At 34.0% G+C, this 24,290-nt stretch overlaps 4 protein-coding genes and 1 pseudogene across 4 annotated transcripts; all 5 read right to left on the reverse strand.

Moving 5' to 3' along the window:
* Window positions 1–21: 21 nt before the first annotated feature.
* Window positions 22–2,954, reverse strand: LOC127802232 (uncharacterized; annotated as a pseudogene).
* Window positions 2,955–7,706: 4,752 nt separating this feature from the next.
* On the reverse strand, window positions 7,707–8,361 carry LOC127802747 (auxin-induced protein 15A-like). The gene has a single exon (XM_052338752.1). It carries the CDS (start codon window positions 8,268–8,270, stop codon window positions 7,983–7,985), a length of 288 nt encoding a protein of 95 aa, XP_052194712.1. The 5' UTR covers window positions 8,271–8,361; the 3' UTR covers window positions 7,707–7,982.
* Window positions 8,362–12,290: 3,929 nt separating this feature from the next.
* Window positions 12,291–12,775, reverse strand: LOC127801109 (auxin-responsive protein SAUR21-like). The gene has a single exon (XM_052335966.1). It carries the CDS (start codon window positions 12,699–12,701, stop codon window positions 12,417–12,419), a length of 285 nt encoding a protein of 94 aa, XP_052191926.1. The 5' UTR covers window positions 12,702–12,775; the 3' UTR covers window positions 12,291–12,416.
* Window positions 12,776–14,382: 1,607 nt separating this feature from the next.
* On the reverse strand, window positions 14,383–14,671 carry LOC127801108 (auxin-responsive protein SAUR21-like). The gene has a single exon (XM_052335964.1). The coding sequence runs from the start codon at window positions 14,668–14,670 to the stop codon at window positions 14,383–14,385; it is 288 nt and encodes a 95-aa protein (XP_052191924.1). The 5' UTR covers window position 14,671.
* Window positions 14,672–15,419: 748 nt separating this feature from the next.
* LOC127802233 (uncharacterized) lies at window positions 15,420–16,808 on the reverse strand. The gene is made up of 2 exons (XM_052337944.1): window positions 16,691–16,808; window positions 15,420–16,336 (listed from the first exon to the last, which is right to left on the reverse strand). The coding sequence occupies exons 1-2, from the start codon at window positions 16,806–16,808 to the stop codon at window positions 15,420–15,422; spliced, it is 1,035 nt and encodes a 344-aa protein (XP_052193904.1).
* Between the last annotated feature and the right edge of the window lie 7,482 nt (window positions 16,809–24,290).

The following is a 24,290-nucleotide window of genomic DNA, read 5'->3' on the forward strand; positions in this document are numbered from 1 at the left end:
TTTATCCTTGATTTTTCAGTGTCAAGTGAGGAATTCTTGAAATCGGGTGCCTTCATCAACAATCATCTCAACGTCTGGACTTGGTGCTTCTACCCAATCTCGAATTAGCGACTCAACGTCACGTTCTACTACAAGAAAAACGAAATTTAGTAACGAAAAAATCCATCGCTAAAAAATCAAAATCCGTCGCTAAAAATGGCGTCGTTGAATTTCAGCAACGGGAAAAATCAGCGATGGAAATTTTTGTCGCTAAATAAAAATAAAAAAAATTAAAAAAAGTTAAATATTATTTTAGCGACGAAAAAAGTTATAGCCCGCTCTAGAAGGCCGCGCACGCTGTTGTAGCGCCACCTTGAGCTGCCACGTGGCGTCGTGGGATAATTTCTCAGTGCACTCCTTTCTTTTCTTCCTCAATTTCGATCCCTAGTCATTCGTGCGAGCACAATCGTCCGAGCTGCAAACTTACTTATCATATACACTGCACATATTTTATATATACTATACTTACCTGTGAGTCATTTTAATTTTATTTTAAATTAAGTTTATAAATTTTAAATTTTTTAAATTTATAAATTAATACTTAAAAAAATAAATATTATAAATTTTAACTCAACTAATATACCATTTAAATGTTGTAATTAATTTATCTCTTAAATATTTAAGTTTTGTTTGATTAAAAATTAGTTTAATACATATTTGTTATTATAAGTTTTACAACATATCAATTTACATATTTTTGGTTTGTAAATAAAATACATAAAATATGCATTTAATACATTTTAATATTTATTTAATCTTTGTTTAATACATAATTAATAAATTTTATTTTTTTAATTTATTTTTTTCATTTGTAACTGCTGGCTAATTTTTTTAATTATTAATTTAATTTTTTTAATTATTTAGAAATTTTATATTTAATTTAAATTTAAGTTTTATTATATATTTAATTTTTTATTAGTTAGCGATGGAATATTTCGTTGCTAAATATATTTAATTTAATTAAATAAAAAATATAAAATTTAACCACGGAATTAGTTCGTCACAAAAAAATAAAAATAAATTAAATAAAACATTTAGTGATAGGATAGACCCATTCGCTAAAAAATAAAAATAAAATAATTAAAAAAATATCAAATTTAGTGACGGGGCAACCCCATCGCTAAAAAATAAAAATAAAAAAAATAAATAATGCAAAATTTAGTGAAGGGACCTGTTGCTAAAAATTAAAAAATAAAAAATAAAAAAAATTAAAATCCATAATTCAGCGACGGGGCAACTCCCATCACTAAAAATTAAAAATAAATTAATTAAAAAATACCAAATTTAGCAACGGGATAACCCTCGTCGCTAAAAAATAAAAATAAAAAAAATAAAAATATAAAATTTAGCGACGGGCCCCATCGCTATAAATTAAAAATAAATTAATTAAAAAATACCAAATTTAGTGATGGGTTCATACCCGTCGCTAAAAAATAAAAATAAAAAAAAATAAAAATCTAAAATTCAACAACGGGGCAATCCCTGTCGCTAAAAAATAAAAATAAAATAAATAAAAAGTATAAAATTTAGTGACGGGGTCACACCCGTCGCTAAAAAAATAATAAAAAAAGAAAAAAAAAATTTAGTGATGGGGTAACCCCTGTCGCTAAAAAATAAAAACAAATTAATTAAAAAATATCAAATTTAGCGACGGGGTCACACCAGTTGCTAAAAAATAAAAAATAAAAAAATAAAAATCCAAAATTCAGCGACGGGGCAACCCCCGTCGCTAAAAAATAAAATAAATACAAAATACAAAATTTAGCGACGAGGTGACACCCGTCGCTAAAAAAATAAAAAATAAAAAAAATAAAAATAAAAAATTTAGTGACGGGGCAACCCTTACCGCTAAAAAATAAAAAATAAATTAAATTTTTTTAATTATTTAGCGACGGAAGATTCTGTCCCTAAATTTTTTAAAAAATAAAAAATTTGGCAATGGAATATTCCGTCGTAAATCCAAATTTTCGTCGTCCAAATTTCCATCTCTAATTGGCGACGAAAAATTTTCGTCGCTAAATCCGTCACTAAATTACAAATTTTTTGTAGTGTTCATCCTCGATAATCATGTTATGCATAATAATGTACGCAGTCATTATATCGTGTAAGACATTTTTTTTACCAAAAGCGTGACGATCCTACAACTATTGCAAACCTAGATTGTAGAACCCCAAATGCCCGTTCTACATCTTTTCTACAACTCTCTTGTTTCATTACAAAATATTTTTTCTTGGGACCACGTGGCTCACGAATTGTTTGTGCAAGAGTAGACCATTTCGGGTATATACCATCTGCTAAATAGTAACCCATATTATATTCATGTCCTTGTATGACGTAATTAGCGGGATGAGCAATATTTTCAGCTAGGTTGGCGAACAGATGAGAGGTCTTCAAAACATTGATGTCGTTATTTGAACCCGGCATACCGAAGTGTGCGTGTCATATCCAAATATCGTAATCTGCTACAACCTCGAGAATAATTGTTGGAGATCCATTTCGGCCTGCATATTGGCTGGCTCAAGCGGTTGGACAATTTTTCCATTTCCAGTGCATACAATCCAAACTACCCAACATTCTAGAAAATCACGTTGTCTACTAACATAGAGCAGCCTTACAATATCGTCAGCATTTGGTGATCTCAGATATCGACCCCCAAATACCTCCACAACAGCACGACAAAATTTCTTCATACTTTCAATAGCAATGGACTCCCCAATTTTGATATACTCATCAGTTGCATCTGTTGTGACACCATATGCCAACATCCGAAACACAGCAGTTACCTTTTGAATTGAGGACAAACCGAGTCTTCCTAGAGCATATTTTTTATGTACAAAGTAGTTGTCATGAGCTGTGACGGCCTGAAGTATATGCAAAAATAATCTTCGTGACATTCGAAAGCGACGGTGAAACATCCCTTTGTCGTAACATGGGTGAACAACGTGAGTTTATACGAAAAGAACATAGAATAATCATGAGGAAAAGTGGTGAACAACAGGACAAAAAACTCGGAAGTTCCTCAACTCCATTTGGTCATTATTTTGATGGTCTTGGAGGATCTAAAAATAATCTACCGGATTATTAAATATTTGCCTTTCATTTTTAGTATATGTTGTAATTTAATTTTCAATGTTTACGATTTTGTATTGCTCATGTTGTTCTCAACTTTTTAAATCTTATGGAGTAATTTATTTTATCTTGTTAAATAATTATAATTGTTTTTGCTTAATTTTAATTTATTATGTTTTTAAAAATAATGATCAAATTAAATATATAAATTAAGACTAAAATCAATTATTATACATACTAAAACAAAATTAAAAAATGATATAATGGGAATAACATTTTTTTACATTGAAAGGGGAAGGGTAATTTGGGCATTAACTTCCCACGACAAAAATACCGCGGGTGAACTATTCATCACACCATTTTGGTGTGATCTTTTGCCATCCCATTGGAGACGGAAAAATGGCAAAATCACTTGATTTTGTCGTTTTTCCGTCTCCGTTGGAGATGGCCTTAGTGTGTGTGGCGCAAAATTGCATACAGTGATAATTATAGAATGGCTATGGTGGGGAAGGTTCAATAAGAGGACTAGGTCACAAGAGATGCACACGATTTTGTATTTTGATCATAATGTGTGTGTGAATATTAAAGTGTGTTTGATTGCACTCATTTATCATAGAAACGCCTATGAGGGTGTATTAAGCGGCCAAGGGCATTTGGAAGCCTAATTTATCTATAAATAGCTAAGAGCTTGGCCGAGAATTTTCAGAAATTAGAGCTTTAAATCGAGGGTGAAAACAAACGAATTAGGACTTCAAAGCATATGGCTTTTGTTGCCCATAGCTTGAAGATCGTTTCTGGAGAGTTTAAACATTTTGGTGGCGATTTGAGTGGGATATCGAGGCTTGGTCGGAAACCTAGGCAGTCCACCTGGCCGAGCATTCCAAGCCTTTGGTTGACGGCCTTACGGTGCTTCGTTCAGGCCTCAAGTTGGGCCATTTGGATCTACTGGAAGCAAGGATTCACGAGGTGGAGAAAACCAGCAATGCCAGTGTATCGACGTTGGAGAAGAAAGTTAGAGCGTGAGGTTCACTCACGGCCTTCAAGTGCATGCACGTGGGTCAATCTTTCTTGGGCGCGTGAGAGCATGTGCCGGCATAGAAAATTGTGAAAAAAATTCCTAAATTCCTAGAATTTTGAGATCTTGAAGTGTATGCAATTAGTTTTGAATTTGGGCTTTATGTTGTCTCAATTTTAGCATCAAATAGTCTCGTTTTGCGTGAAAATGCAACACCCGGGGTGCTTTGAGGCCTAGGGTTGAGTGTTGGTGTGACTTTTGAGGTTGGCACTAAAATTGAGATCGGGCACGTAAATCGAGACAGTGCACGCTTTTAGAGGTACCCTGAATTTTGTCAAATGTGAGCAATTCTAATCCCAAAATTTGTTTATTTAAAGTTGTTCTCCTTTTAAACTCGATTTGATCCATGTAAATGTTTTGCTGCATGTGAATTATTTTTACCTCTGATGGTTGGTTTCATAGAGGTTTGTCCCGAAATGGTTTATGCATGTGCATTGAATTTTGTGTTATAAATTGTGTACATGAAATATTGTTTCATATGATTCATCGAGTTATGTTTTGTGGCATTGGCGTGTTTTTATGGGATGTCAACCTAGGGTGACGGGTTGTACATATGGGATGGGATGTCAACTTGTGATGTGGCACTTGAAGTGACAGCACTAGGAAAGCGTGCCAAGGAAAAATACCCATTTGAGACCTGGGCTGAGCCACCACCCATGTGAATCGTCAAATGGCAGGGCTGAGAGTGGACACCAACCTGGACCGGCAAGTAGCGGGGCTGCAAGTAGGCACCACCCCAAATGCCTTGCGCGATAGTATTGTTTCCAATGTGGACATGGATTCCCAGGATGGTGTTGGTTATCATTTGGCCCGGATTGATGTTAACGTGCTCCGTAAGCTTCTAAGTGGGAACGTAGTGATGACGGGGTGGTTCTCGGATTCATGCATTGACGTTGCTCCCTCTTAAGCTAAGACTGTGTTGTGCTAATGTGTCGATATGGTTGTGTTGCCTTTAGAGAGATTGTATTTTTTCCAGTTAGGGTTAAGTGCTGGGTGGGTTTCTCTTAAGCCGGGTTTTGTCGTGATATTTTGTTGTTTCATGTCTTGCATACATTTATGAAAATATTTTTAAACTCTCACTTAGATGATTCAACATCTTATGTTAGACTTTTGTCTCTAAAATATTCTAACGTTCCAAGTGGAAGCAGTTATTCCAAAGGGAAAGGAATTGCTGAGGACTGACGGCAACTTGTAGGTGGATCGTAGCATGTCTTTTGGGTTATATATACTTTATTTTGGGTGATATAATGTTAGACGATGGTACGATTTTGATGTTATATATAAGATGATTTCGGTTATGTACCATATCAAGTTTCGATCTAGTTTCCGCATTTGTTTTATGATGATATTACTTGTCTTAGCTTGATGTTTTTAAGTTTGATGTGCTAAGAAGGTAATCGAGATTGTTGGGGAAGTTATGGATTTAAGTGTTGTGTAGTAGAAGTGCATGTCTAGGAAAGTTCTAACTAAGGAAAGATTTGGTATTTAAGTGTGTCTCTTTGTGACCCACTTTTTTGTCATGAGAACTTACCTGGTATACTATTCACGTACAGATGCTATTCCAATATATTTGTGAAAAAAAATATATCCTTGAAATCCTTAATGAGGTTTATTTATTCCGCATTTATAACGCCCCTCGGTTGGAGCTGGGTGTTACACTTTTGCCCTTCATTTGCACACAATCTCAATTATTCTCATACCCCTTTTGGACATTTGTCATTTGTCATTTTTTTTCATTTTTTTTATCAAACCCATTTATGCAATTTTCCATTTACCTTTACATTTTTCTCACCCAACATTAGGACCTCAAGTCCTTTCTTAATATTTCATAATTAATTACATTTCTATTTAAATTTATCTCTCACCATTTAGAAACTAGGCTCAAACCCAACCCATTAATCCAATTCATTTAATAGGCTCAACTCACTTAAGGCCAAAGAGTGGCTCAACACTTAAAAGGCCAACCCATTTCATATGAAATATACAACCCACATATAGTTTAGGCCAATCCATTTAAAATAAGTTTTATTTAACTCTAACTATCCAATGCCTCGGGCTTTTTCACTTAGCCCAAACCTATTTCATTAACTCAACCCATTTATTAAATTTTCTACCTTTAAATTTCTTTCTAAACAAATATATATATATATGTACCAAAATAATTAAAGTTTTTAATAATGACAGAGAATAACAGGTCGTTATATTTTCCAAATCCTAACTTTTTTTTTTTTTTACCCATTTTGGCATCTTTCTTCTTCTTTTCTTGTAATCTTTGAAACTCGATTATTTTCAATTCAATTGTGATTTTAATTAATTTAAAATGATATTCTGTAATAGTTACCTAATAAATTTGATTCAAAAATTTCACTTTGGTCGATCAACTATACTCATGATCAAGAGTGAATTCAGATTACCGATATTATTTTCTGCAACTGTGGAATAACATGAGATGCTATACACATAATTACACAATTTGTGACACCCCCCTGAGAACTGTGCTTCCAATCGCGTGAATCTATTTGTGGTACTAGCTCATACTGGAACAAGAGTGCGATAAGCATGGCATGACTCCAAGATGAGTAGTTGTCTCCCATTAAAGGTTGCGACATTGGCAATAATCTAGGATTGTCAAAGTGGTGCAAATAGTAGGGGCTCGAGACATCGTAAATGGCAGAGTTACTCATTGATAGAGAAGATATTTCTGAAAACATAGTCGCCATAAAACAAGTATGGATGATCGAGGAAGAAAAAGATGAAATCAATAACAGGAGATTGTTGGAGAGAGAGATCGATTTGCAGATCTCTGATCAAAAGAGATCGCGGTCACATAAAAGAAGGAATTTCGAACAATGGAGATTCACTAACATTGAAACTATGATACATGATATCAATCGAAAAAAGGAAACATACCTAAGGCTCGTCAGAGATCAATGGAGAAGAAATTGTGATCGATGTAGACAAAATCGCAAGCCTAGGGTTTTGAACGCTCTGATACCATAACAAAACAAACAAGAGGAACAAAGGATAATAGCTTCACTGATTTCATTATTGAGATCTAAGCCTTTAAATGGTAGCCCTAAAACTAATACATCAATATTACAAAAATACCATTGTTCAACAATAGCAATTAGAAAAGAAATAACAAAAAATAAAATACAAACAAACAATAACTAAAATGCTAATATACAAAACTCCAAAATAAAATAGAATGAATTAAAAACTCAAACACTCTGTTAATTTATTTTTTTTAAAGAAAAAAAAACTGTTCCTACAGCATCAATCCATAAACTTCTGTCACCAAATCATTGCTACAGGTGTCACAAAAAAATCTTTTTACTTCGTACACACACCAATACAAAATGTGCGTTTTTTAGTAGTAATTTGTTTTATCCAGAGATCCAAGATATACTACTTGTTTATTCAAGATAGGAAAACAATTCTATCATGCATTGAGAGACATGCGTATACAGAGATTCAAAAAAGAATCGATCTGCAAGGGACTTTCAGTCACTACACTGTTAATTTATATTTTATTCTAGATAAATACTTGCTGACTTTATGAAGTGAAAAACAAGAAGAAGACGAACCCAAGCCACTCAAATATGCAATAGAAATATTCATATTTCTTGCCATCTCAACCGAGAAAATGACTACTTATGGAAATATACAATGATTTACAAGAAACAACCCAGTCCAAATTAGCGCAAAACTGGACGTAGGGTTTCCTTTCTGATATATATGGAGTGTTCAATCATGCTTTTCCTACGTGCTAAAATATCCGAATCTCTGTCTTTCTCAGTTACAAAGATCTCAAAGTGCAAATCAGATCAATGAAGATTTCTTCTGTGCAGGGGATTGTAAGTCCACCCATTGGATGTTCAAATCCAAACTCCTCTTCAGCTTGGCTAAGCAAGCTCTGAAACCAAGGATGATTTAGATACAAAACTGGCACGATGAAGCGCTTTCTCTCGGTTTCACCAACATAAACAGCAACGTGGCCTTTAGGGACGTCTGCAGCCAGTGGAGTTGAAACAACTCTCCTGAGGATCTTCTTGGCATCAACAACTCTGGGCAAGCGAAAACCCATCTGCTTCTTGAGTTATTGTTCTTGTACAAGATAAATGGAAATTAAGGAATTGATCTCAAAGCAGGCTTTGATAGAAAATGGATAATGCTCTATCTGCTGGTGGATGGCTTATGCATATTATAGCCAATATATATAGAGAGAGTAGATATATGTTGTATGGCCAGCATTTTGTATCATATGGACCGCGGGTAGATGATGAGAGTTAATGCAAATTGGCCTACAAACCAATTCATACGGCATGTTTGAGTGTATATCACATGGCTTTGCCTCCCAAACAAATTATTATACTCAAAAGCGTACAATCTTTTTCTTTTTTTTTTTGGTGATTGCGATGTTTCTGTGTGAGTGTATACAGAAGACAGTGAAGATCCACTTGAGATTAGATATTATCAGTCAACTAATAACTCTATTATGCAGACTTCGTGTTGCCTGTTCTATGGGCAAGCCATGTGAACAAGAGCTCTAGGTTTATTGCCCAGAGAAACACAAAAGCCACCAGTGGTAGGGCACAGCTGAACTTATGATACATAACAACTGATATGGACGACATTGTTCGTAAGTGATAAAGAAGGGGTTTGGTGGGAAGGTCACAATGAGAGGAATAGATCACGGGAGATCACATGGTCTTGTCTTCTTGATGATGCGGGTGGGTGTGGAAGATTAATTCTGAAGAGGACAAATGACTTAGAATGTCTTCTGTTGTTTGGATGGAAAGGAGATCTTGTAAAAATAGTTTTGTTGATATGCTGAATGAGAAAGACTTGGCAAACATCGACAAGTTGAGTGCAGCATATTGTTAGGCAACTTGAATCAAGAACTGGATACATATTATTAATTATTAAATTTATTGTCTTGTAATGATTGATCATTGATTATGGACTTGTATTGGCAACCTTATATCATATCACTATGCAGAATGACCTATATGCTTGTGGCTATTATAGATCAAAGGTAGGCGAAAATTCGTCTGAAATCTGGAATGAGTGACTAAGGGACTTCAGAGTAGAGTCGAAGTACTCTTCAGATTGTGGGACCCTGTTGGATCATAAGGTTTTGCTCTCCCATTCAGGACTAAGAATAAATGTAAGGCATAATACCATTTTCTTTAACTATCCTTGTTTACACAAAGATAATAATAATCAACAAGTAATGAAATGCAACAAGCATATGTCATTTTCGAAATCAGGGACAAGTATGATTAGTAATTACGAATGGCAAATGTGTTCTCAAGCATCAGAAAGAAAACTCCATTTCTCTTATATTTGCATGATTTACCTATCCTGTGTCAAGATGATTCTCCTATGCCTCAGCCATCCAAGAAAGCCCAAATCTATTTGCCAAACTCTCTGGATAAGAGATTAATAAAGCTAAATCAGTAGTTTATTGCAGTAAGAACACCCCTCGAGATAAGATCAGATCCATAAAATAAAAGGCCATCTAGCTCTTAAAGAAGGTGTGAAGGCAAAGAGCTTCCCTTACGTAGGAAGACTCATGCTTATTAGGCAATGAGCACTCATTGGTTGACTAAACTGGTATGCCACAAATTTAATCCTTCTTCATATTTGAAGTGGTTCTGTTTGAAAAGATTCAGAAATGGAGGAATATTGTAAGGCCTAGCAACGGAAAATTGACCATCTCAGAGCTTCGTTCTAAAGTAAAAGCAGCACGGTTCGAACATTTAAGTATCATTGACAAGCATAATTCAGACTCAGCAAGTAACAAAATAGAAGATTAAAGTTTAACAAGGGAAAAAAAAAAAAAAGAAAACGAAAGAAATTAACACTATAAGAATTTTGAATTTTAGCGACTAAATATTTTCGTCGCTAAATCCAAAAATCCATCACTAGATCAATTTAACGACGGATTAGTGATGGAAAAACAGATTAAAAACGGACTTTTTCCGTCGCTAAAGCAATCATCACTATCTTTTTTTTGCTATGGATTAGTTGCCAATTTAGCAACGGATTAGTGACGAAAAATTTTCGTCTTAGCGATAAGATTTCAGTCACTATTTTTAAAAAAAATTAAAAATTTATTTTAGCGATGGAATATTTCTTAGCTATTTTTAATTTTTTTATAAAATATATTTTTTATTTTTAAAATATAAAATTAAAAAATATTTTAGCAATTGAATATATTCTGTCACTAAAGCATATTAATAAATAAAAAAATTAAAAATTAAAAATTAAAAAATAATAACAATAATTAAAAATAAAAAAATATTTTCACTACGTTAAAAAAAAACACTACAATCCTGACAAACATAAAATTATTAAAAAAAGAAGATAATTAATTAATTTAAAATTAATACTTAAATATTTAAACTTTAAATATAATAAAAATAGAATAACATTAGAATCCTAACAAACATTTCTAATTTACTGAAAACAAATAAAAGATATAAACAAATAAAATAACACCAAAAAAAAAAGAGAAAGAAAGCATACAAAATATATGAGCAGCAAACAACATAATAAATAATTTTTTAATGAAATAACATAAAAAAACATACAAAAGAAATAAAAGAACAATTCTTTCACTGAAAAAACATTTAAAAGAAATAAATAATTTCTTTCTTTTTTGCTTGGAAAGAAAGAAAAATTAAAAAATTAAATAAAATAAATAAATTAATACTGAAAACACTACAAATTTACTAAATTTAATATGAGCAGCAAACAAATTTTAAAAATAAAGAGTAAAATAAATATTCAAAATAATAATAATAATAATTTAACCTTAGTGATGGCGAGGGGCTGCAAGCAAGAGACGCGAGCTAAGGTGAGGGGCAACGAGCTAAGGTGAGTCGCTAGCGAGAGTGATAGAATGAGCAAACGAGAGACGAGGGTGAGCAACGAGAGGCGAGGGCGAGCTGCGAGCGAGAATGAGACAACGAACGAGAGCAGGGTTGAGGGTGAGGCAGCGAGCAAAAACGGGGGCGAGGGCGAGGCAACAAGTTAGATGAGAAGGCAAGAGGTGAGGGCAAGAGAGCCAGAGAGAGTTAGAGAGCCAAAAAGGATTAGAGATTTGGGAGGAGGGGGGGGACTTAAGGATTTGGGGGGAAGTTTGGGGACTTAAGGATTTTTGGGGGGAAATGAGGGGGAGGGGGGTTTGGCTAGGAAAGAGGCGGGGAGTTTCCCGCCTCTTGAATTTATTTATTTTTTAATATTTTTTAATTAAATAAAGAATAATATAATTTATAAAATAATATAAATAATTATTTAATTGATAAAAATAATGTAATTTAAATAAAATTTTATTATTAAATAATTTAAATAAAATCTTATTGTAGTTATCTAAAAAATTAATTATATTATAAATCCAATAATTATAATAAATTAATTTGATATATTGAATTATTTTTAATAGTTTGTTATCTTAAAAAAATAATTTTTTCTATAAATAAAATTATATTAAACGAAACGTACATAACATCTATAAATTACTAGGATAAATTTTGAGTTTCACAAAAAAAAATTTAAAAATAAAAATCCAAAACTTTCATTGCACTTAGGATTCTCAATCAAAGAGTAGAACAATACTAATGGCAAAACCCATCTGATGAATACAATGGGTTTTAGATTGTTGAATTTCATCTATAACTTAGAAGCAAAATTAAAGAGCACAAATAATAAAGAGATATATTATTTGTTTTCGTCGATAAAAAAATAATTTTTTTCATTTTTTTAGTGACGAAATTTTTTTCCATTGCTAGTTCTCTCAAAAAAAATTTTGCAACCCATTGCATTTCCCGTCACTATTTCGTCACAACAAAATAGCGACGGAAATATCCGTCACTAAATCCCGTTTTGTAAATAATTTATCATATAAATGTGGTACAGGCTGACATTCTTGCCGGCTCAAGATAGAAACAATAAGGGACTTTGAGTCACTGATTAGTTTGTAATGATTCAAATGGAAGTTGCTTATTCAATAAAAAAAGCAACAAGAAGACCAACCCTTGCAACTCAAATATTGAACAAAAAGATTCAATTTCCTTTGCAAATGATTAAAGTTCTACATTGATGTACATGAAACAACCCAGTTCTCCAGATTAATCCAAAATTGGAGAGGTTGCTTTTCTGATAAATGGTGTTCAAAGTGATCACTCCTCCTAAGTGCTAAAATTTGAATCTATCTCCTCCTCAATTACAAAGAACTTATATTGCGCGTAAGACTGAGGAAGATTTCTTCCCTACATGGGATTGTAAGACCACCCATTGGATGATCAAATCCAAACTCCTCTTCAGATTGGCTGAGCAAGCTCTGAAACGAAGGATGCTTCAGATATGAAACCGGCACAACAAAGCGTTTCCTCTCAGTTTCACCAACATAAACAGCAATATGGCCTTTAGGAACATCTGCCACTGCAGTCGAAAGAACTCTCCTGAGGATCTGCTTGGCATGAACAGCTCTGAGCAAGCGAATACCCATCTGATTCTTGAGTTACTGTTCTTGTACAAGAAATGCGAAGTAATTGATCTCAAAGGGCTTTGTTATTGAAAGAAGATAATGCTCTGGTGGTGGGTGGCTTATGCATGTTGTAGCCAATATATAAAGAGCCAGAAATATGGTGTATGGCCAGCATTTTGCATCTTATGGATCAAGGGCAGATGATCAGAATTAATGCAAACTGGCCTACAAAGCCAAATTTAACATTGCATGCATGAGTTATATCACATGGCCTTGCCTCCCAGCAAATATACTGTCATCTTCTTCTGTGAACTGCAATGTTTCTAAGCTACTGTACAAGAAACACTGAAGGCCCACTTGAGATTACATATGATCAGTCAATATAACCAATATATATATATATATATATTGTTGTATCAGAGACTAATTAGTAATTCTTGTAAGCAGATTTTTTGTTGCTGATTCTATGGGTGAGCCATGTGAGGAAGAGTCCTTTGTAAGGTTTATTGATTAGATAAACAAAAAAGCCGCCACTGGTAGGACACAGCTAAACATATGACACAACAAATGATATGAGGGACATCATTCCTCTAGTGTGTGGCGCATAACTGCGTACAGTGATAATTATAGAATGGCTATGGTGGTGAAGGTTACAGTAAGAGGACTAGGTCACAAGTGAGCACGCGGTTTTGTATTTTGATCATAATGTGTGTGTGAATATTAGAGTAATACTGGCGACAAATAAGTTAGCAAACATCAGCAAGTTGAGTGCGGGACATTTTTGGGCAACTTCAAGAAAGCACAAAATGCATATTATTAGCTATTTCAAACTTCTCTTCTTTGTAGTGAATTGAAGGAACTGTATTGGCAATCTAATATTGGATGACTCGGATCATCCCTATTCATAAATGACCTATATGCTTATAGCTATCTATACATCAAAGGTATGTGAAAAATTCTATGATGAAATCTGGGATGAGTTACTATGGGAATCCAAAGTGAAGTTTAAGTACTCTTCAGATTTTAGGACATGTAGGATCATAAGGTTTTGCTGTCCCATTCATGATTTAGGGCACAATGCTATTCTCTCTGTCTCTTAACGGCCCTTGTTTGCACAAAAAGATAGTAACAACCAAGTAATGAAATGCAGCAAGCATTTTTCCTTTTCCATGTCAGAGTAAAAATAATAGATCGAGTTGATAGAAGACTTTTCTTCAAATCATAGGGATTCTGTTTGAAACAATCTGAAAATGGAGGAATATTGTAAGCAATCGAAAAGTGAACATCTCGGGGCTTCATTCTGAAGTGAAAGCAGCCAGGTTGGAGCACATAAGTATAGCTAACAAGCATAACTCAGACTCCACAAGTAACAAAGCATTGAACAGCAATGAGGGATGGATCAAGCTTATGTGTATTAAAATCAATACTGAAATAAGAGGGTTCAAATCAGTTGTTAGTTAGTAATTATTCTAATGAAAGTTACTTATTCAATGAAGGAGCAACAAGAAGAGCGACCCTTGTGACTCAAATATACAACAGAAATATTCTATTTTCATTTCATAATTTAAGTTTTACATTGATGTATAAGAAACAACCCAGTTCTCCTAATCAATCCAAAAGTGGAGAGGTTGCTTTTGTGATAAACGGTGTTCAAGTGTTTGCTATATATTAGTGCTAAAAAAAGAATCGGTCTCCCCCTCAGCTACAAAGAACTTGAATTGCACATAAGACTGAGGAAGGTTTCTTCTCTGCATGGGATTGTAAAGCCACCCACCGGATGATCAAATCCAAATTCCTCTTCAGCTTGGCTAAGCAAGCTCTGAAACGCAGGATGCTTCAGATATGAAACCAGCATGACAAAGCACTTCCTCTCAATTTCACCAACATAAACAGCAAAATGGCCTTTAGGAACATCTGCAGTCACTGGAGTTGAAAAAACTCTCTTGAGGATCTGCTTGGCATGAACAACTCTAGGAAAGAGAATACCCATCCGATTCTTTGCGTTTTTTGTTCTTGTGCAAGAAATGAGAAGTAGCTGATTGCTCTAGTAGTGAGGGGCTTATGCATGTTACAACAAATATATAGAGGGCAGAATATGGTGCATGGCCAGCCTTGTATATTATGGATCACATTGAGATTATGAGAATTAATGTAAATCATATGCCATGCATGAGGTATATCACGTGGCTTTGCCTCCAACCAAATATAATCACAAAATACTGAACTTTAAGATAGGATGCTCTGTCATGCATGATTGTGAACTGTAATGTTTTTGAGCTACTGCACACAGAAACACTGAAGGCCCACTTGAGATTATCCATGATCAGTCAATTCAACCAACACACACACACACACACACATATGTATATATATATGTACATGAGTATATTGTTGTATCAGAGACTAATTACTGGTAATTCTAGTATGCAGATTTCATGTTGCTTACTCTCTGGTCAAGCGATATGAACAAAGAGCTCTTTGTTAGGTTTATTGCCCAGATAAACACAAAAGCCACCACTGATAGGACAGAACTAATAAACCTATGACAGATAACAAATAATATATGTCAGGTTCCAATTTCAGTGACTCAGTGCCGTACTAGACCCTCAGGCGAAATGTAAAAATGAGCCCCCAAATCATAGATTACATTTAAATTTTGTTTTTTTATAATAAAATATAAAATAAATAAATAAATATTTATACCATATCAAAGAATAAAATTGAAAATTTTCTAAATTATCAATTAAAAACTATTCTCCTTACAGTTTTGGAGGCAAAAATATTAATCAAGTTTACATAATGAAGCCGATCTAGCATTTTTTTCTCAATAGACAACATAACCAATCCATTCAATATGTCTTGTGACATAGTTGAGCGGAGATAAGTCTTGATCAACTTCAACTTAGAGAAACTTCTTTCTGCAGATGCAACTATAACTGACATAGTTAACAAAATTCTGTACGCTACACAAGCATTTGGAAAACACCCATCCATTCTCTTCAAATAGTTCACCACATCAATTGTTTTTTTTATTTCTTTAGGTAAAGAGTATTTCAAGATTGTCAACTCCAAAAACAAATCATCTCCATCAATATCAAAATGACCATTATGCATTAAGGATTTTTCAAGATTCTTACAAGACCCCAATAAAGTATCATCATCAGCACACTTCAACCTCTTCAAATTAAACAGAAATCCAAATGTTTCCTCATATTTTTTAAATTGTTCAAATCTAGTTTGAAATGAAAAACGAGCTCGATCAATTATGAAGAGGAAATAATTTACTCTAAAGGAATCTTCTGCTGATTGTCTTATCTCATCATTGCCATCTTCATCAAACTGTTTCTTTCTTCGAATCATGCGTTTTTCTCGAAATACAGCTTCAACTCCCATTTCATTTGCTATTTGTTTCGCTTCAACCATGGCCTTATCAAACCCAAATTCTCTATAGTCATCAAGAAACAAAAGAAGTCCTTCTAAAAGACTGATAGCAACATCAATATCCATATTTTCAGTTTGAAGGAATTTACTTACAGTGTTGATTGCATGCAACAACTTGTACCAAATTACCATGCCAAGCAAGAACTCAAAATTCTGAAGTTCACGTGTTGCTAAGGACTCAGCTTCGCTCTTTGTTTTAGGATCTTCACTAATATCTACCAACTCAAATAAAGCATCTATTATTTGTACAGTTTGCTCTTTTATAGGCCTCACACTTTTAACATGACTTTCCCAACGTGTTTGTGACAATGGTTTAAGTGTAAGACCTTTCACATAATCTTTGAAATTTTTTCATCACTTGGTAGATGAAGAAAACAATGTATAGATGCATTGTATAACTCCAAAAAATGATATAGCTTTAGGATAACAATTTGCCATATCACATAAAATCAAATTAAGACTATGACAACCACATGGAGTATAAAAAGGCCTCAGATTTATTTCAAGTAATCTTGTCTGTACACTTTTATGCTTCCCTTTCATATTAGACCCATTGTCACATCCCTGACCTCTTATATCATCAATGTCCAGCTCAAGATTGGTCAACATGTTTTTAAGCTCAGTAAAAAGTCCAAGCCTTAATGTATCATCAACCTTTAAAAATTCTACCCAATATTCTTCTACCATTACAGAGTTTGTTGAATAATCCACACATCGTATTACAAGATGTTAGAACAGTAGGTGTTATGGCACACACCAAAAGGGAGGGTGAATTGGCTATTTTAAAAATCTTGATAGGACTTGAAATCTTTTTGACCCAATTGAGGTTTTAGTGATTTAAAACATTAAACATATGAAATGAGAAATATAAAGCTCAATGAATGTAAAAGCAGGAAGGATAAATGACACAAAGAATTTATAGTGGTTCGGCTTAAACCAAGCCTAATCCACTACCTTAGCTCCCACTAAGGATTTTGAACCAATTCACTAAAATCTCCTACTTACACAAGTAGGCCCTCTAGCTACACAAGCTAGGAAATACAACCTCCTACTTAAACCAAGTAGGCCCTCTAGCTACACAAGCTAGGAAAACAGCCCCTTGCTTCAACGAGCAAGTCCTCTAGCACAAAGCTAGGAAAATAAGAATGATACAAATGTAAAGAGAGAAGCTAAGAGTTAACACTCTTAGTTACAAGTTCTCTCACAATGAAAATAAGGTTTAATAATAAATTTACAATGATAGAACAATGAAGCCTTGGAGAGAAAATACAACAGTGAAAGCGTAAATATATATAAGCTCGAGTAAAAATGATTTGAACTCTTTAGATCAACTCGTTCCCATCCATTAGCCTTCTCTTGATCATCTACAACTTGTATTTATAAGCTTCTCAAGAGATTGAAGAGAAATGTAGCCGTTTGTGACCGTTGGAGTTTGAAAACTAGCCGTTGGAAGCTTTCTGTAAAAGATATAGTTGACAGAAGAAAATGCATAGTTGACTATTTTTACAAATAAAACCAAACATAGTCGATAGACAAAAACGCATAGTCGACTATCTTATAACACAAAAATCCCATAGTCGACAGATACATATGCATAGTCGACTATTGCAAAAATGTGAAGAAAATTTTGAATTCTAAGAACAATAATAGTCGACAGATGAAAAGCCATAGTCGACTATCCTTACTTGATAGTCGACAGATTGAAAAATAGTCGACAGATGAAAACAGCATAGTCAACTATCCTAAAAACATAGTCGACTATATTTAGGCATAGTCAACAGCATTAAATCACATAGTCGACTATCCAATTTGAAAAAATGAAAACTAAACAAATTCTCATTTCGATTCTTTTGAAGCAAGTTGAGATTATTAAAAACATATTTATTTTTAATCTAAATACACTCAACCACACTTCAATATATCTCCTATATAAATTTTCATAACTTTGCTCAAGGAGATTTAAAGATTGATTTTCTCATTCATATAGATTGATTAAAAAAAAAACTTTGTCCATATATATATACTTACTCATAAAGATTTAGAGATTGATTTTCATATAGTCATTATCAAAACCATTATTTTATTTTTCAAGAGTAAAATATCAATCTCCCCCTTTTTGATGATGACAAAAACAAATATGAAAATCAATTCATTTATTTTATCTCTCCTTTTTTGTCAAAATCAAAAAGATTAATACTCCCCTTTTTTGGAACATACTGAAAGCATAAATAAAATAGGCTCCCCCTTAAACCAAATCCTCATAAAAATCATTATTCAATTTAAGCATATATTCAGAGGCAAGCATTCATTGGCAAGAGTAAAATATTCATTTTCTTTAGATGAAAACTCCCCCTTAATCAAAGCATAAAATTTGAGAATCATTTTAACACTATAACTCCCCCTCAATTTTAGAAACCAATATAGGTTTTCAACAAAATCATAAAGCCACACTTATAACTCAAGATCATCAAAACTTATAAACAGAGAGTTTAGGGATAGAAAATATACCACCAAGATTGAGTTTAACAATCTTTCTTACTCTTGGTTGGCAAAAACAAATGAGCATCTTTTGGGGTTGAATTTCTTTTTCATGCCCTTTTCTTTCATGCTTGATTCATCCGCAAGGATTTCATTTTAAGTTTCATTTGGATGTCAAGCAACCTGCAAAAATAACTCATCCACAAGCTTTTGGTGCCCAAACCACTTTGGAGTCACCATTGTTAGCATAGAGCTCCTCCCTAGGAACCCAAATTTGTTTAAGCTTATGTGGGTTATTTCTTATAAGATATTTGTTTCTAAAATGATACCAATAGCTAGGATGTGAAGCAAAAGATTTTTGTTTCCTTTTTATGAAAATTGTTTGCTTCTTATCCTTATGCACATTTCTCTTAAAATGAGAGTTTTTAGGTATCAAAACATGCTTGGATTCTTGGGGTTTAGTATGAGAAACACTTGATGGTTTAGTTCCCTTAGGAATCCATAACATTTTAGGTCCATAATATGATTTCCTTTTTAAAGGACAATTGTATGCAATGTGACCTAATTTACAACAGTAAAAGCATTTAACATCATGAGAGGTGTGTGAAGGTAAGCTTTTGACATTAGCTCTTTGACTATTAAAATTTTGAACACCTAGTTCACGATTACATGAATTTGAAATCTCCTCTTTGAAAATGGATTTCTCATTTAATGCACTGTTTGAGGATTTCAAATCAAATTCTTTCAAAACATTTTCCTTTGAAAATTCATTATTGGAAGCAAGCAAATATTCATTCTTTGATCTTAAAACTTCCAATTCATTTGACAATAAATCTAATTGCTTTTGACGAGATTTATTTTTCAAACATAGCTTTTCAAAATTTTCATATAAATCATTAAAAGCATTCAATAACTCTGCATTTAAAAAAGTATCATGATCATCATTTTTAGCATTCAAAGAACTAGACTCATGATCATTTTCAATATCATTACTATCATCAAAATCATAAGTAGAAGTAGAGGTTACCTCCTCTTCTTCATTTGCTGTGAAACACAGGATGGGTTTTGAATTTTCTTCATTCTCTCTTTGTTGATGATTCAATAGATTTTCAATCTGTACATTTTCATCAACATGCTTGCAACATTTGTTAGAGAGATAAATTGAATCAAGAGTTTTCAAAATATCTTTAGCATTTGAACACTTAGAAACTTTAACATAAATATCATCACTTAGGGCATGCTGTAAAATATGCATAGCTCTAATATTTAAAGAAAAATTCATTTTATCACGATCATCCCATTCCATCTTTGGTTTTAAAACAAAACCCTTTTCCACAATATACCACAGATAACAATCAATGGATGTCATGAATACACAAATTCTTTTTCTCCAAAAATCATAGAATGAGCCATCAAAATAAGGTGCCACATTAATAGGATACCCTTCCTTAAGAGCCATGGACCTCTCCTTAGGTTGTTAGACCTTGAAACAAGGAGTTAGGCTCTGATACCAATTGTTAGAACAATAGGTGCTATGGCACACACCAAGAGGGGGGGTGAATTGGCTATTTTAAAAATCTTGATAGGACTTGAAATCTTTTTGACCCAATTGAGGTTTTAGTGATTTAAAACATTAAACATATGAAATGACAAATATAAAGCTCAATGAATGTAAAAGCAGGAAGGATAAATGACACAAAGAATTTATAGTGGTTCGGCTTAAACCAAGCCTAATCCACTACCTTAGCTCCCACTAAGGATTTTGAACCAATTCACTAAAATCTCTTACTTACACAAGTAGGCCCTCTAGCTACACAAGCTAGGAAATACAACCTCCTACTTAAACCAAGTAGGCCCTCTAGCTACACAAGCTAGGAAAACAGCCCTTTGCTTCAACGAGCAAGTCCTCTAGCACAAAGCTAGGAAAATAAGAATGATACAAATGTAAAGAGAGAAGCTAAGAGTTAACACTCTTAGTTACAAGTTCTCTCACAATGAAAACAAGGCTTAATAATAAATTTACAATGATAGAACAATGAAGCCTTGGAGAGAAAATACAACAGTGAAAGCGAAAATATATATAAGCTCGAGTAAAAATGATTTGAACTCTTTAGATCAACTCGTTCCCATCCATTAGCCTTCTCTTGATCATCTACAACTTGTATTTATAAGCTTCCCAAGAGATTGAAGAGAAATGTAGCCGTTTGTGACCGTTGGAGTTTGAAAACTAGCCGTTGGAAGCTTTCTGTAAAGGATATAGTCGACAGAAGAAAATGCATAGTTGACTATTTTTACAAATAAAACCAAACATAGTCGACAGACAAAAACGCATAGTCGACTATCTTATAACACAAAAATTCCATAGTCGACAGATACATATGCATAGTCGACTATTGCAAAAATGTGAAGAAAATTTTGAATTCTAAGAACAATAATAGTCGACAGATGAAAAGCCATAGTCGACTATCCTTACTTGATAGTCGACAGACTGAAAAATAGTCGACAGATGAAAACAGCATAGTCAACTATCCTAAAAACATAGTCGACTATATTTAGGCATAGTCAACAGCATTAAATCACATCGTCGACTATCCAATTTGAAAAAATGAAAACTAAACAAATTCTCATTTCGATTCTTTTGAAGCAAGTTGAGATTATTAAAAACATATTTATTTTTAATCTAAATACACTCAACCACACTTCAATATATCTCCTATATAAATTTTCATAACTTTGCTCAAGGAGATTTAAAGATTGCTTTTCTCATTCATATAGATTGATTAAAAAAAAAACTTTGTCCATATATATATACTTACTCATAAAGATTTAGAGATTGATTTTCATATAGTCATTATCAAAACCATTATTTTATTTTTCAAGAGTAAAATATCACAAGAGACATTTGCTCCTCATGACTAACATCTGGCATACAATCTAATATGACTGAAAAATATTTTGTTTGTTTAACTTTTCTAAGAATTGAACTTTTTACCTCATTTGCCAACATTTGTATCAATTCATTTTGAATTTTAGGGCCCAAATATATATAATGAGTCTCATATGCTTGAATACGTCAAATGTGCTCTTTCATAATCGGATCAAACTCAGCAATCATTTCAATCATTTGCAAAAAAAGACCATTGTTTTCCACATAAAGCTTCTCACAATCTCCTCGAAATGCCAAGTTATTTTTTGTCAATCTTTGCACAACAGCTATTATCCTCTTCAACACTTGTCTCCAATGTTCTCTTTCTTTATTGATTTCAATATGCACACTTTGATCAATTGTCTTATTTTTACTCAATCTTGTTTCTAATTCAATTCAACTAGTTATGCAATCTATATACTCCTTACTTGCTTCATGATTTTTAAGGCCCCGACCCATATTATGCCAATCTATGTATCCTTCATTTCCCAGCGAACTAATTTTACTCATTGTTTTTTGAGTCTTGAACAACTTACAGCAAAAGCAAAGAACCTTGTCCAAATGAATTGAATATACTAGCCATCTCCTGTCATTTGTTTCTCCATTGAGCAATACTCACTTATATTGTGATAATTCAAAATGCCTATCACTACTATCTTTAGGAAACAAGACTCCATCAACTCTTTTTGGACCCCTCTCTCCTAACAAATCTCTCATATTTTGGTCAATTTTATCCCAACACCTAGATCATAAAAATTAATCAATAAATCTTTATGTTGAACATTGTTTTCTTCTTTCTTGTTTAATTCATTAACATCAACGTGATCATCTTTGTCTTCATTCAATTCATCAACTAAGTCTCCTTGGTCATTGACATTATCATTTCAAGTTTTTTGTTCCTCTACTGAAGTTTCACCAAAGTTTTCAACTATTTCTTCTCTCTGTTTTATTTTGCTGCTACTAAAGTATTTAAACATATCACCGACTTGATATTGAACTAATGCTTCTTCCCTCTGTTTCCTTTTTCTTTTTTGAGCTCCAGACATATGTTTAGGAGGCATGATTTATGACTATTGCTTAAACCTAACAAAAGTCAAAAGGAAAAAAATATTATGACATTACTCGACACACTTAAGCATTAATAATGTTAAACTTAATTTTTATCTAGACTTGTAATAATAAGAAGAATAAAATGAACCAAGCATCTCTAGACTCTAATTACAATTTCTAAGAATAAAACAATTATCACGTATATAAACAAAATAAAGACATTAATAAAATTAAATTTTCTTTTGCCGATACAGCCAACACCAATAAAGCCAAGTTAGCCAACATCAATAAAATAGACATAGGTAGCTATCAAATAATCCAAATCTCCAATGTATCACAAACGAAAGGAAATGAAAATGATTCGTGAAAGAGAAACTAACTGCTGAAAGTGAAAATTGAAGTAATGAAGCTAAGCTAAGTAGATCTGGATTCTTCTGGAGAAGCAGATCTGCTTCAAGGATCTAATGGTCCGAATCTGAGGCAACAAGCGGAAGCGGTCAAGCAGAGATTGAATCTGGAGGCTTGAGCGACTGTCGACTGAGAGCGAGCCAGAGAGCCACTGGTGACCGGCCACGAGGGCGAAGGGCGACGATCCGACGGACTGACGGAGCAGCGAAAGGAGAGAGAGGCAGCGAAAGGCGAGGGCGAGCCACCGATCGACGGCGAAGGTGAGGCGCGAGGCGAGGATGAGAACGACGGACGGAGGGACTTACAGAGCGAGAGGGCGAGAAGGGCATGGGAGAACGCGAAGCTTCGAGGGGGAGGGGGTAAACCGTGGGCGGTTGGGCTAGGCGACTGGGCTCTTACCAAAAATGGGGGTTCCAATTTATGGCCCCCCAAATGTATTAATTTTCATGGGCCCTGAGGCAGCTGCCTCACGGGCCTCATGGAAGGTCCGGCCCTGACGTGACTAACACTACCCCTAAGAAGTCGTAGACTCTAATAAAAAATAAGAAACCTTACAATATACCATTTACCCTTAATAATGTTGATCTCATAATAGAATATACAAAAAAAAAAAAAAAAAATCGATTTGCAACTTGTGAGGAGTAATGTGAAAATAATTATGATTAATGACTCTCTAGATATATGAACACGGCCTCCTTAATCTCTGCAAATTAGGTTCCTTTTGTTATTTATTTTTTTGTAATAAGTTAGAAAATAGGTTTGCGAGATCAGTGTCATAAAAAACACTATCAAACAAATATCTTAGGAGTTGGGATGTCAAGCAAAGTGCTGGTGAGAAAGGCCATTTGGTAATTATGGAGGAAGGGGATAGATTCAGACTTACAAGTCAAGCTAACTAGAAGTCGTTCTACAGGGCCAGACAAGTTTACCGATGAAATTGCACCTGCCCACTTTGCAAATTTGCAAAGTGGGCCACTGCCTTGCTCCCTGGTCTCCCCTCCCATGGCCATCGTTGCGCCTCGTTGCCATATCGCTGCCGCCTAGCCTCACCTCCATCGCCTCGCTACCATTGTCGCCTTGCCTCGCCTCACCAACCGTCGCAACATCTTCAAGATGCAGCAACAGTCGGTGAGGAGAGGCGAGGCGAGGGCAATGAGGCACGACGGCGATGCGAAGGCTATGGGAGGGGAGACGAGGGAGCAGGGCAGTGGCCCACTTTGCAAATTTGCAAAGTGGGTGGGGGTAATTTTGTCATTTTTTCCTCCATTCGGTAACTCCGTCGGTAAATTTGTCTGGCTCTCAAGACT

The sequence above is a fragment of the Diospyros lotus genome, chromosome 5, assembly GCF_014633365.1.
Source record: "Diospyros lotus cultivar Yz01 chromosome 5, ASM1463336v1, whole genome shotgun sequence".
NCBI classification, from domain to species: domain Eukaryota; kingdom Viridiplantae; phylum Streptophyta; class Magnoliopsida; order Ericales; family Ebenaceae; genus Diospyros; species Diospyros lotus.